The following is a 14,831-nucleotide window of genomic DNA, read 5'->3' as shown; positions in this document are numbered from 1 at the left end:
GTGAATCAACCAGTGAGTAAGTCAACCAGCTATGCAAGATGGTGCAGGAAGCATGCATAATAGATCATCCATTCCCATACTCGGTTTCAGGACACTGTTGTAATTTACGCCAAATTTAAAATCTGTTCATGATGTGCACCGTGATTAAACCTTTTTTCCAGACCCCATCTTTGAGTTAACCAGTAATGGTTGATCGATACTCGAAAGGTAAGATCGTTAGCAGAAGGTGCCGAGGGATTTTGATATCAGCACAAGCCCATCTGTGCCTCTTTCTTCATACCATCCATCCCTCGTAACGGGTGCTACCTTTTGTAAGGTTAATGTCGACTTAGATCCTACCTTCCTCTTTAGCCTCCTTGTCATCATCATCTTATCTCTCCTCATCGAAGGTATGATCTCTCGTCACCTTTCAATAGATCCAAAAATCCTACTGCTCCCTCGTCTTCGCCTTTCTCACTAGATGGTGAAATTCGAGTAAATCATTGATACCTTCAAGAATCGTCTACTGTTTAGCCACTTTCATAACTCGCTGTTAGCATCCCGCCCATCACAGACTAAAATACTGACTATTTATCCGCGAGCCGGTCCACTGGAACCCTTGAATAATGGATCTTAAGTTTCCATTCGTTACTCGTACCTGCATATTCGGGATGGGGAGGGAATGGTTATGCTCGGTGCTAACTGGCCCAAATCCCGGCGCAATACGACTCTCTGGGACAAGATGCCGATACCAATCATGTCAAGCCTCATTATTTATGTGTGGAAAGGCTTTCCATGACAGTGTAGGTAATCACATACCAGGTAGACATGCAGTGTCCACGGACTCGGAAAACTAGAAGCAATTTTGGTCAAGACTTAGAAGAGTTGTAGACATGGGGACACTTACGTCGGTACCGTAATTTTGGGGCTGGATCCGTGTTTCCAATTCTTTGAGGGTCTGAAGCTGGAGCCCTCGAAGCTTCTACATTATGAAGCATCCACCACTCCACCCAGCAATCGAACAGGCGAGAGAGGGAAAGCTTACCCGTACCGAAGTGTCAACAAACTGTAATAGATGAAAGCCCATTCTGTGTAACGGCAACAGCCAACCATGGTCATCGTCGCCCACCGTAATTTGTTCTTCACGATTGCACTGGAACACCTTTTCCCAAGCTTGAACACATTCCCGAGCATCCATGAATCGTGTCAGGCATGGTGTGTATGGCAAACGGAAGTTCCGTTGATGGCGTGAGGCGTTTTCGGATAGTCGCGATTCCCATGCAATCCTCCAATCCCATTCCACTCGCTTGTAGCTGGTACAATGCAGGCTTAGACTCAAGCTTCCAGTACTCCCTATCAGCCAATTAATCCTAGACATCGAACGTGAATCCATAACTGTTACCAGCGTAGTATTATTCCTCAGGAAGCACCTCAGGAAGCAGTACATAGTTCCAAGCACAAATCAACTTCTCCATTCCCACAGAGTACGCCATCGCCGTTGCTTCTTTGTGTTGAACCCTGGAAAATCGCCATCATGTAGACTGGGGAACGAGTAAGTCAACGCCGCTCCGTCTGTTTTGGTGATATTGGAGACTTTCTCCCGGGCTTGTCGTTGGCCGATTTTACGATCTCTGAAGTTTCGTTGGATAACGATGTTCAGCATTAGTCGGCACTCGCTGAAAACTAACCGCATAGGATGAAGTTTTAGTAATAGTCGCATACTATGCAGGCTCAAAGTGACGATGGCGTTGAGGCTCGAACCGTTACTGAGGTAGTTCATACTGGCCATCAATCATCTCGGTTTGCACGACTTTCCCCGTATGCAGGAATGAATAGTTTGGCCCGTTTTGCGCAAGGAATACAATAGGCAAATGAGAACAAATCAACGCCTCAGATTCCCTGGTGCATGGAGAAAGGAATTTAGCCGGCAATCAATATGTCACCGGCCTTCTCGGTTTATGGATCTTTCTTAAAATTTAAGTACGCAACGCATTCTGGCGTACGCTCTGGATGGAGTAATACCCAAGCAGTCTCGGTGGCTTATGAGAAGTATATTCTGGCATTCTTCCAGATCCTGAACGTATACCGACTGAGTTTGAACCATCCCTGACCGTCGTCGTGTGTGTGGATTTCACATCGTCCAAATTGCTTTACTAATCTTGACATCCCGAGAATCGACAGGAATGTGTGTATTCATAGTGCACTCACTAACCATTCCTTCATGTTGCATCGTCTAAATTATCTAATCCTACACGGCCATTCCACCATCTCTCAGCCAATTGACTATGCATTATCTGTCTACACAGATCAGAGTGTAGGTATCCATTCACGACCAGCTTCTTCCGAGCTGATGAAGAAGCTCTGTACTCTCTCCATAGCATAGTCCTAGATGCCGTAGTAATTGGCTGTGTGTGATCCTCCCGTCCGACTCCATCAGCGAATCTACCTTACCATCCGCCCAGCACTTTTTGGTAAATCATAACTCTCGACTTGGATTTCACACGCACAAATGTAGAAAGGAAGCTGAAGCTAGCCATGGTGCATGCCACACCTAACTTATAAGTATACTTTCCGGAAGACTATAGATGTTACCCGACTACCTAATACCTACACCTCAATCGCTATTGTCTCCACTATCAAACATAGATCTTGAACCTCGTACCGATAGTATTACCTATTCAGGCCTCTGGTGAACCATTCGAAGCTTCAAGCATTAGATGTTGCTGAAACTGGATGCCAGCAAATCAAGTCAAGCACAAAGCAAAGCAAAGCAAAGCAGAGCAGAGCAGAGCAGAGCAGCCTCTCATCCGACACAATGCAGCTCCATTCTGGTGCTTGATAAACTTTTTCCAGGTACTCTATATGCCATCAATTTCTTACAAGGTAGTTCCTCACGATTCACAATATTCGCTACTAACGATCCTTTAGCCACCTCTCCCTCCACTATTTGCAATCCACTATTCCTAATATCACCGCATTTACAGTTGGTACCTTGCCTTGTTCTGTGCTTATCTACGGGAAAAGTCGAGGAGAAAACTGGAGGTGGGAATTCGATCAGAATTGTTCTGCAGTCTGGACCTGGTCAAAAAGAAAAGAGACGAGACGATCACATCACGCTCATTAGCACTTCATACGAATCCATCCATACCATGCGAAGAAGCAGTCTTTTCTCACCTAATCACAATACACCCGCCAGCCATACATAGATCGTAGACCATAGATCCTACATCATATTACATACATAACACACATCTTCTATTCCACATTCGACCGTCTTTCTTTCTTCCTGCCCAAGATCACCTCTCTCTGTGTCTCTGGCTGCCGGTCTCTCGCTCGCTCGCTCGCTCGCTCTCGTACACACACACTCGCTCTCATACATACGCACTCGCTCCCACACACCCTCACGCATGTCCTGTGCCTACCGCCAAAGGAATACGCAAAACTCGTACATAGCACACCTCCACTGGTCCATAGGTCCATCTCCGTCCTCCCTGCGTCTTGGGTGCTACTTCCCACACACACACTTGCTCACATGCGGACATAATCTCACTAACCGGAATAATTCGTCCAATGCTCGTTATTCCTCTTTTGTTATCACGTCCTACCTATTCCTTCGCCCTTTCGACTATCCTTCCTTCCTCTTTGGAAAATTAAGAAATTTTATTATTAGTATCCACAGTTCCGACTCTCGCTCATTCCCTATCCTTCCTATCTCGCTCGCGCGCTCTCTGTCTCTCTCGACTGCACTACAGTAGCTCGAGCAGTACCCTCTCTCCTTTCCCCCACTTACTACCCACACCAAAAAAGTCTCGGGCAACAAGCATCAAATCATTTTTCTCGTCTTCTTCCCTCTTCCGCGGTGTGAACCCGTCGATCCCCATTCCCGAGACAGCATTTCAAACGCAAGGACCTAATATCGACCTACTCCGTAAATCTATAGCTCTCCAAGGGAAAGGATCAAGTAATTACGGATATCAACAAGGGCCGCAAGGACTACAAAGCCCCCTCCCCTCTCCAAACCAGCTACGGGCTTATCGAAACCAGAGCGCTGTCTGTACTGTGCATTTGCCAACAACGATAATCCAAAGGGCCCCGTTACGAGAAAAAAAAAAGTGATTCGAATTAAAATAAAATAAAAAGACCGACCTAGCTTTTCCGCAGATTAACAGGGCGTCCGGCGATTGTGACCAAGTACGGCCAGCCAACGAAACCACGAGTGACCTGCCAGGGGACGAAAACGACGCACTGCGCTGCATCATACAGGGCATCTGCATAAAGAAGGCATACCGACCAAGCAAGGGGAGACGTTTAAATACGGAAGTATGGGCCTCTTTTCACGCAAAGAAAAGACTTCACCCTCGAATGGTTCATCATCAAGAACAAACTCTACACAATTAACTGAAGTTCAATCTTTTCGCTCATCACAATCCTCTCTGAAATCACCCTCCACTCCTGGCTTCTCAAGAATGTCTATCCCCACCATACCAAAGATCGCACTTCCCAAGGCACCAGATCCAAATGTCGACCCCGCTGGATATTTGAGAAGCATTGGCGCCGTCCGGGAAAGGTGTGGCATCGTATTGGAGAAGGCGAAGAAGAACGATTTGAATCATTTCGAAGTTGACATGGGAAGATTCAAAGATACCACAAAGTTTGTCGTCTCTGTAATCAAGGTATGTGTTCACATCTACACTGCTCACTGCACGCTTCACCGGTGCGAAAGACCCCGTTCCTAATGTTTGTTGTCATTATAGCGCGATTTTGCACCCGATTACAACGCCATTCCCCCTCACGGTCGATGGCAACATTTCAACGTAGGAGGTAGAGATAGAATCGGAGAGCTCTTGGGAAGCTGGCCAAGCCAAGTTGATCCTTCTGAACGATGCCGCCGAATTCTCGATCTCTTCCTCATATCCGTCTTACTCGATGCTGGTGCCGGTACATCATGGAAGTATAAGAGTGTTGAGAATGGTCGCACATACAGGAGGAGTGAAGGCTTGGCAATTGCCAGTCTGGAGATGTTCAAGGCTGGTACCTTCAGTAGTGATCCAGAACAACCACACCAAGTCGATGCAGATGGATTGTCCAGATTGACTGTGGAGATCATGAGCTCAGGTCTACAAGTCACTGAGCAGAATCCGATTGCTGGTTTGGCAGGTAGGACTGGTTTACTGGTTAAACTTGCTAAAGCTTTACGAAATCCTTCTCTCTTTGGTGAAGATGCTAGACCTGGAAACATGCTAGGTACGTAGTATTTTCGCAACATTTTGCAGTATCATATCCTAACGTTCACAGATTTCCTCATCTCTCATCCTTCAACACAAGCCGCATCTGTGCCAATCGTTCCTTTACCCACCCTGTGGAGTGTCTTGATTGATGGTCTTGCACCAATCTGGCCAGCATCTCGCACAGAAGTTGATGGTACATCCATCGGCGATGCATGGCGTTTAACTACCATGCCTGCAGATGCCGCAACCCCTCTTTGGGAGACAATCGTTCCTTTCCACAAGCTCTCTCAGTGGCTTTGTTACTCTCTTATGCAACCAATGACTAAGCTCATGAACATCCATTTCGCCGGAGCTGAACTATTGACTGGTCTACCCGAATATCGAAACGGTGGTCTATTCATTGATACTGGCGTATTAACACTAAGAAGAGATGAAACAAAGAGAGGCCTCGAAGCGTTCCACCGAAATGCAGAGAGAGAAGGCAAGCCAAGTTTGGAAGTTGTTCCAATGTTCACACCGGATGATGATGTGATCGTCGAGTGGAGAGCTGTGACCGTCGGGTTCCTAGACTTGTTGTTGGAAGAGGTCAATACCAGTCTAGGACTTTTTGGTCAAGATAAGCTATCTCTGCCACAGATGTTGGAGGCTGGCAGCTGGAAGGTTTGTCACATTGATTCATCAATTCTGTATTATTGTACTAACAAATTCAATAGGGAGGTAGAGAGATGGCCGAAATTTCACGACCTAACACTCAATGTCCACCAATTGCCATCCTCAGTGATGGCACAGTCTTTTAATTCGCTTCGTACTCGCTTTGCCCTTTTTCGCATTCGCTACTTTTTTCGAACCACTGGCTAGGGTTTTACGACGAAATGAAAAATGACATTTGCGAGTTGTTTACCTTTTATTCTCCTACATTCTGTCTGCTTTGCTTGCACTTGCGCGAACTGGAATTCAATGAAAGGATGTCAGAACTACGCCTGGATACCCTTTTGTGACTGCGATGCGAGCGAGATTTCAACTTCGGTTTACTACTACTTGGCTTTTGGATTGAACGAAAGACATTTTTACATACAATACATTACATTACATAAAATTAAACGGCACATATCGGACGGGCATGGCAATTGATGGAGGGATGAATGGATGAACGGATGGATAGGTGGTAAGGAAAATTCTGAATTCGAAGATTGTCGTTATGAATGGCGGTGGTGGTATTCTTTGTTTGTCTTCTGGATCATTGTGTTATTGAGATATAGGTTTAGTTGGGTGATTTTGTTGGAGAAGTGCATGTACTATTTGGAAGGAGATATTGGGAGGAATGGATGGATGGGTGTTTGGCCTGGATTAATCGTCACGGCGGCCAACCAGATGTTTCCGGGATTAGCCCCAATTTTACATACGAATGGAAGAGAATAATTGAATATCTGACAATCCATTTTCTTCGCTGCTTACATTCATCCCTCATCTTGACGTTTCAGATTCTGATAGGAATTCCGGGCTTAAGAAAGTCTCCGTGGATTTCAAGATACTGGGAAGTTTCCCTGCATCCCGCGTTCCCGTTGTTACAGTGGTACCTATTGCAATCCGGTCTAAGCTTGTCCGTCACATCACATCATGTCTCCACTATCACATTGCTCAAATTACTGGCGGGTCAACTCCTCTCTACCACTTATCACAAACATCATAATTTACAATTGATGTATTAAGTAGCATATCCGTTCACTCGGGTTCGGCCAATCTTTCATGTCAGGCACGAAGATGGCATAGCTTCGTTTCAATCCTGGTTGTAAGAATAATGTTCCATGGAGTGTATGTGTATTATACTATTTTGCGATTCATTGGTACTTCCTGTTGGCTGGACTGGTCGATATCTCATTATTCCTATCTCGTTTGTCATTCACTCTCACGATCTACCTGCATGTTTTTGTTACTTTTTCTCTTATTAAGCTGTTTTTTTTTTTACCTACACAGAAATGCTAGTACGACCTATTCGGGAAATTGTTAACACGTTTAATTACTGGGTTCGGAGAATTTACTCGGCTGATTCGAGAATCATACCACTTAAATTGGAGCGTTAGCAATCCTTACTTTTCTGTTTGAGACATTCTTACGAAGTGTATGTCGAGGTGTATATCGAAGTGGGAAATGTATTAATACATATTTCCCGAGAATTTTCTGTACTCTCTCTCGGGAAAAGTTCCTGAGCTTCAATCCCTATATTAGCATAGATCAACGGATGCATGAAGGAAATGATGAAATGTGATGGGATCAGCCACGGATCTTCGGGTACGGAGATTTGGTGGGGACCACGGAGAAAGTTAACGTGCTATTCCATATTGGCGGGTGTAGCCCGTCTTGACTAGTGCTAGTACATATTAGGTTCACACAAAATGAAAAGGGTATTATAGGAGATCGCCTATTGGTCTGGGCGCTTGAATTCTTTGGGTTGGAAAGATTAGATATCTAACTCAAGACGCAACGTTACGCCATGCGATTCTTCCAAAGTGATGGAACCGTGGTTGCGGCATTTATGACAGCTCGTCAAGATAAGGCTTTTGGTTGTTGATGATGTATGATATGCGGCCTCACATGCAGCTGGGCTAAAAAGCACGTGCGTTTGAAAGCGAAGGATCTAACTATGATTATTGCGTACGCTTAAATGTGATCTGGGGGGGTTGAGACCGTTATGTCGGAGCACGGATTACGGCGCTATATGAGACCCGAGTTCGTTTTGGGGGTATGGGGGGACTTGTAGAATTGTCTGCTGGGAAATCCTTCAAAGATGTTTCTTAGAGCAAAAAAAGGAGAAGATGGGTTTTGGGGGAGGGTGGAAATTGGACGGTGATCGACATCAAGCATCGTATTCTTGGAACAAACGAGATTGGATGTCACACGTACTCATGTCTAATGCGGGGGTTGGAAGGTGGCGCATGGGGGGGTGGAACGTGGTAGACGCGTGTGTAACGTGTCAAAAACGTGAGAAGAACGTGGTATGTATAGTATACGGGTACCAAGGTGGATTCGGAACGCTTTAGCGAAGAGCTGGATACCGAACGGTGGGAATAAGCTCAACGTCCTTTCCGTGTCAGTCGAATGGTAGATGTCTTAGTACATCGATTCAAATTCCGTGGCTTCAACAATGGGGCATGCAGAAACTTCGGCACGTATGTATTCGTTCAACTATTAAACTTTTTCAATTGGGATGCGCAGTATCTATACTGGACACTCGCCAGAAAGGAAAGCTCTCCAGCGGGCTCGGCTCAATGCTATCTAGGACTCATCAAGGAAAAAAATCGAAATGCTCAGTATAGTGGCTCTAAAAACAAAGTGTGCTTCTGTTTAACTCCAGGTAGTTTCCGACAAGTCACCACGAGCCCTGTCACAATTCAAACGACCACTATGTGTATACGCAAGTCCAGCCACTCCTGCCCCCCACAAAGCTCCGCATTCCCACATTACAATTGCCAAATCCCACAATTCCATAATCTTTTGCCCATGAGGATAAGCTATTTCCGCGGCGAGAACAGCTCCTACGTATTCATTTTCCAACGGAAGGTGATCTCCGCCTTTCACGTATGCAATAACAGGGCTGACGAGGAGATCAATGACAGCTTGAGTTTCTGGCAAGGGACCTGAGGAAATGACAGATTGGAGCCGTGCCTCAGCATTGGCTAGGGCTCGTAGACTGCGTTCTATCTTGATACCAGAGGCTCTGAAGTGCTCTAGTGATGGTCTTGCATCTGGAACTGTGGCGGCAATGGACTTGTTGGCATCAATATCGGTCCGGCCAAGAAGGGTGATAGGTCTGTGGCGGCAATTGGCAAGTTGCCACCAGTGGGTGAACAAAAGGCAGAGGGCGGCGGGGTTATATGGGTCGTTATCGCGATACCAGATCATTGCACCCGTCAAACGCGAGTACACTTCGGCGAGTGGCTCCTCTTCCAACGATCCTCTTGTTAATGACGGGATAATATTACTGACTTCGCCGCACGCTACATCGGCTCCTAGATCGATCCAATCATGTGACACACATCCTAGCCCTGCAATTGCTGCCATCTGTTCCCCGCCACCTGAATCGTAATATACATGACAGAAAACAGCATCTGCAAGCTTATAACGTGCTAATCGGGCTAAGTCATTCCACACGACAATACACGGGCGGGATCGCCCTGGGTCATCGTCTTCAATTATCGCTTTCTGGCGTATACATGAATAATTGCAGCCCTTGACAACTCGAATGTCTGTAATATGTGGACTTGCGGACATGGAAGTTTCGGCAACAGCAGCCACTTCAGCGAAGCTAAATGCCAATCTATCCGCCATTTGCGGGTCATCTTTTCCAATGGAATAATCAAGAACGAAGGCTGAATCCATGATTGCCCATAATCCGGAGATAGATCCACCATAGACACCACGATTGTAACCAATCGACATTGAAAACACACTGGTGTTGAGTAGCGGCCCCTCACAATTTTCACGTGCGAGAACATCGAGTGTAGTCTGATCTTTTGAGAGCGCCACGCCGCTCAACTTTGGAGGGAGAGGTGTACGCACTGAGCACCAAGTGGGCATACGTACCTCTTGCACCTCGGCAAATGGAAGTTGCTGTGTGGTTCCTGTTGCTAGTACCTTGTTGCGTGCGGTCAAGAGTTCTGCAGCGTCGGAAAGTAATCCCACTGCACAATCGACAGCATCTGCTACGCGTGTATTGCGCATCCAAGAGATACCAGCAGCAGCACTCAAAACTCCTCCGGTCAAAGGCGTATCGACTCGACGAGCCAAAGCAACAGTCGTCACCAAGGTCTTGCTTTCGGCTACGTATTTCTGAGAGAATTTACTTGACTCCGCATCGACCGGCGAGATTCCGTGAGTCTTGAGCGACCAGCAAGGTGCTCCTAGTGGAGATTGCATGGTGGCTCCTTCTCCAATGACATGAATACTCTCCCAGGTCGAGGAAAGACGGACGGTAACAGCAGAATCCGCGGCTGAAGATTCATCGGTACGCTCAGCCCAATGAGATACCACGGGCAGACAATCAAAAGCAGGAGATCGACTCAAACCACCAGTAGTAACTAGCCCTGGGACGAGGTCCGACAGAGGTTGTCCCGCATTCTGTTTGGCGCTAGGTGCTCCAATCTCCTTAGCGCGAGAAATGATTTCATCGAGCTTGGTCTGGCTCTTGCTGCTTCCTTTGTTCTGGTGAGATGTCCTGTTAGATCCGGGTTCCAAGGGCGAGAATTCTGATGTGTTGGATATGAAATCCTTTACGTCTCGGCATGTCATTCGTTGTTTGAAAAATGCTTGATGGGATGCTCGGGGGTCTTCTAACCCGCCACTAGCGACTGATTTGGGGAGATCAATTGATCTGGCATTGTAAGGCATTTTGAATTGATCAGAGAATGAAGCGAAAGTGATGGAATTATTCTCTTTTAATTGATGTTTTTCTCCGTTCCATACCTTGACTATTTATCTTCTTTTTCCTGCTCCTTGACGCTTCAGTAGAACTACCGTTTAGCGCAAATCGCAAGCATACGAAGCGATGGAGTTATATGCCAAGGTCCACACATAATACTTATGTACAGTTCAGCTTGTAACTATCTGTACTAAATTTATACTTTCGCGGCAGAATACATAACTGACACGGCTCGCTTTAGCAATATCATCTTCTAGTACAAAACTCAAGCATTTCAAGTGACAAATCTGGAAGCTGAGCTTTACTTGTAATGCCCGTCTGCAGTTCAGCTTGTAACTATTGATACTAGATCTAAATCTACACGGCAGAATATGTAACTTGGATACAACTTGCAGTAATGATGTAGCATATACTTTTCAAGGGTCACGAGAAATCCATGTAAAAACGGGATTGTGCGTATACACGGGCCTAAGTGTATCATTCATGCATGTGCGAGCCAGCCAATAATATTCATCTGAAATCTCCTGCGAAAGAGGGGAAAAGGGCCAGATTTGCACGTGCAATCTTTCTCGGCAGCGTTGGATACTTTTATCCAAGCTAACCTTTTCGAGTTGTGGTCCAGCTGGGAACTTGGATGTACTGGCTTGTTGTGGTAGTTGATGCACGTGCATGGCGTCAATCTTGCATTGGTCGTTCTTACCTATTTTGGTTATTCGTTGGAGTACCCCGGTAATGAAAAACTGTTGGCAGGGGGGCTAGGGGAAGCGGGACCGTTGGGGCTATATCCATGCACGCGGTTGATGCACGCTTTGGTATTTGTATGTGTGTATCTTGTTGTGTGCTGTCTCGTTCATGTCAAGGTTTGCAGGTATGATGTATCAAGGCTTTGGCCGGTGATTTATCTGTCTTAGAGGTTGGAAGGCGGGGCTGTTTGGTGCGGGGAGATTAGAAGGCGAGATTTTTAGAGCTGCATCTACCTAGTTACCATGCGAATGCATATTTAGGCATCTCATCAACGACTGGAAGATACAAATGGGGTCATGGGATGTTTGTTCTTGAGGTGTTTTATTTGCGAAGTGACGGATGAATTGTATTGGGTGATGGTCTTTTGAATGATAGAGGGTTTGTCGTGTATGGTTTTTTTGCTTCGCTTCACTTGAACTAGGTGGTGGGTGTGAGAATACATCGAAGTCCAGTTTCCTTTATTGAAAGCCTGTAGTGGTGCTTGCTTAGATTTGTAGGTGAATTTGAGATAATGCATAGCGTGTGGATTTTAAACGGGTCTTAAAGGGGTATATCATGATCATCTCATACCTAATGGGCTAGGGTCAACGTATCCATTCATTTAGATGGGTAAAAGCCCTGATTTCATACCGCTTGTGACAAAATTACATTGTTGGTATTTTCTTTAACCCCATCATTTGCTTTCTTGGATGTAATAAGAGATCTGGTTTTGAGTGTTGTTATTAGGCTTTGATTGTTGTCGTTGAATTACTTGTTTGATTTTCAGATGTTAAGGTCTCGATTCACCTCGATTCAAATCACCACATCTCATGCTTTTCTATCTCAGTTCTCTCATCATTTTTGCTACGGAGAGAGTATCTCGATTCCTGATTTGGTATGGTCATCTTTGCGGTCATCAGGTTCTGCCCGGATGGTTTTCACAGGATAGGTACATAAACCCCGAAATTCGCGTGTCGCATGAAAACTGACAGGATATGCTAAGGTTATCCACCTATCGAAAACGAAACTGAAAAGGGTATAAAGAGATTTCGGTCTTGTTACTCAAGATCAGTTATATGACAGTCCAAGAACATAAAATTGATATTATGATTTCTGGGAAAATCAGATGAAGCCACCATACACTGCAGCAGCGTGTATAGACTCGACTCAAAACTTTTTTCTGCGCATTATAAACTCTTCTGAAGATACATTTGCTTCTCTCAATCAATCTTACTATTGTCGCTACTTATTGTTTTTATTTTTGTTGGTATACTTACTTTTTGATATTCAACGACAGTGTCAATTACCATATTTTGTTCGATGACGACATGAGGTTAAAAATCCCATCGCTTAGTTGCGAGGTTAACCACGTCGTGATTTTTATTAAAGTTTGACGAGCAATAAATGGTTTGGAAGTTTTACCGCTTGCAATTCCCATAGAACTCTCGACCAGAGTAATTATTTTTTTTATTTGGTGATGTTGAGATGTGGAAATTTGGGGTTTAAATATTGCAGATGGGGTTTTCTTGTTCTTAGGGAATGACAGTTTTATCTGGGGGAGAGTAGGTGAATTGGGTAGTTGGATACAGTTCATATCTTTCTTGTGAGAAGTTAAGATGATAATTCAATAAGCCCTTTATATTAAGTTTCAGCATCTCCATCCTTTTTAGATACTCAAATTTGGTATTTTGGGAGCGTGTATAAAGCCATGGATATCTTAGCTAGAATGCGTCGAAAGCTGATGCCAATCAAAGGATTTAATCGATATGGACTTTGGGGAGCAGTTTGACGTGCTCAATGAATCTTATTTGCCAATACTTGGTCTTCAGCCTGGAGTAATTGACTAGTTTACTCGATTAGACTTACTGCCGGGAGTGCTAGTGGTGTTATCATTACTTTCTAATAATGCTAAAAGAAATTACAAGAGTTACATTCGAACGATAGCGAGTACAGGACTTTACCACTTACCTCGGAAGTCACGAAATTCAATTCTTCCAAGAGCCATAGTTTGTAGCATCTACTCATAGCTAAAGAATCTATCACACCCCCATATTTCACAATCAGAAATCTTCACATTAAGCCTTGAAATTTTTAAAGCAAAGGAACCAAATCCTACACACCTCTCTAAAGCCTCAAGCAAGCACTCATCTATATAATTTGCGAGATGAAATACTCATTCCTAACCCTCTCTCTCTCTCTCTCTCTCTCTCTCTCTCTCTCTCTCTCTCTCTCTCTCTCTCTCTCTCTCTCTCTCTCTAAAATCTTAAAATCTTAAAATCTCTAAAGAATGCTGTTTCCATCTTACTGCTTGGAGGAAAGCTGCACGGGTGTGAGGTGTATTCATATTCCCAAATCACAACATCACTCCCTTAACGCAGCTTCCCAATATAGAAGAACATTGAGAAAATTTCTCACCATACATTTCCAAAATTTTCACTTCATCATTCAAAGACTGCGAAATCCAAAATCGCCCTGTCTTGTCTTCTTATGCGTTGACAACTCTCGGTTGTTGAAATTATTCGACACAGAATATCTTGAAGTTAAAGCGTTTGTTTGAATAGATAGTTAAATCTGTTTACTCGATTGATATATCCTACTTCTGTTGTTGTCATTTCTTTCTTTCTTTCTTAAATCAGAACTCTAAGATATCTCATCATCAATCCTTCTAGTTTACCACCATACCATTTATTAATTTCTCGTCCTCTATCCACCTTCTCGGCTCGATATTCTCCTAAAAAGTCTCTCTAATAAAAATAACACTTATACTTTCAAGCAAAATATCTAATCGCTTCTACCCACGCTCCTTAAACTATCTTAGATGTCAGTTTTTGAACCCAATCTGAAGAAAAATATGTTCATTTCCACTTTTCCACATTTCCACATTGGGAAAAAAATAAAATCGAAAATGCAATAGTAAAAAATAAACCCACCGATTCAGCTAGACCTCCAGCTTTCTTCTACAAGCACAAAGTGAAAAGACAAAAGACCAATTCTGAATACATGATACATTAGCATCTAAAATTCTCTCTTCTGAGGCTTGATCAAAACTCCATTATAGCCAACACACACACACAACCATAAATAAAATAAAACATATCGATATCCACCGATCCACCGATCCAAAGATTCTACTATTCCCATCCCATCCCATTCCATTCCAACTAGCCCACACACCTCTGCAAAATCTGCCCCAAAAATGCAAACACAACTATCCAAATCCTAACCTAACCCACCACTTCATTCTCAATCCTCTATCTAGTAAATAAAGTTTTACATTATCATTTTCCTTTTTCCTCGTTATATATATATCTCGCTCCTCCTTCCTAGTAATCTTTCATCTTTGATCTGTCTCTAACTCAAACTCTGACTCTGACTCTAACAATTATCATCAATTCATATATATACACACACATACACACAAATTTCACCACCCAAGAATCGCCTCTCATCTCCAGACCATCAATCTTTTCAAATATATCTCCACC

The 14,831-nt window shown here is 44.2% G+C and overlaps 2 protein-coding genes across 2 annotated transcripts; one reads left to right on the top strand and one right to left on the bottom strand.

Annotated features, from left to right (window-relative positions):
• Positions 1-2,965: 2,965 nt before the first annotated feature.
• Positions 2,966-6,663, top strand: BCIN_02g01020 (hypothetical protein). The gene is made up of 4 exons (XM_001555892.2): positions 2,966-4,652; positions 4,734-5,223; positions 5,275-5,867; positions 5,921-6,663. The coding sequence occupies exons 1-4, from the start codon at positions 4,302-4,304 to the stop codon at positions 6,002-6,004; spliced, it is 1,518 nt and encodes a 505-aa protein (XP_001555942.2). The 5' UTR covers positions 2,966-4,301; the 3' UTR covers positions 6,005-6,663.
• Positions 6,664-8,357: 1,694 nt separating this feature from the next.
• On the bottom strand, positions 8,358-10,859 carry BCIN_02g01010 (hypothetical protein). Its single transcript, XM_001555891.2, has one exon. It carries the CDS (start codon positions 10,590-10,592, stop codon positions 8,550-8,552), a length of 2,043 nt encoding a protein of 680 aa, XP_001555941.1. The 5' UTR covers positions 10,593-10,859; the 3' UTR covers positions 8,358-8,549.
• Positions 10,860-14,831: the final 3,972 nt, after the last annotated feature.

This window comes from Botrytis cinerea, chromosome 2, assembly GCF_000143535.2.
Source record: "Botrytis cinerea B05.10 chromosome 2, complete sequence".
Taxonomy (NCBI): domain Eukaryota; kingdom Fungi; phylum Ascomycota; class Leotiomycetes; order Helotiales; family Sclerotiniaceae; genus Botrytis; species Botrytis cinerea.
This window is presented reverse-complemented; position numbering and strand designations above follow the sequence as displayed.

Coding starts and splice junctions, on each gene's coding strand:
- BCIN_02g01010 (XM_001555891.2), bottom strand. CDS start 10,592: ATGCCTTACAATGCCAGATCAATTGATCTCCCCAAATCAGTCGCTAGT.
- BCIN_02g01020 (XM_001555892.2), top strand. CDS start 4,302: ATGGGCCTCTTTTCACGCAAAGAAAAGACTTCACCCTCGAATGGTTCA. Junction 4,653..4,733: donor TTGTCGTCTCTGTAATCAAG/GTATGTGTTCAC, acceptor TTGTCATTATAG/CGCGATTTTGCACCCGATTA. Junction 5,224..5,274: donor TAGACCTGGAAACATGCTAG/GTACGTAGTATT, acceptor TAACGTTCACAG/ATTTCCTCATCTCTCATCCT.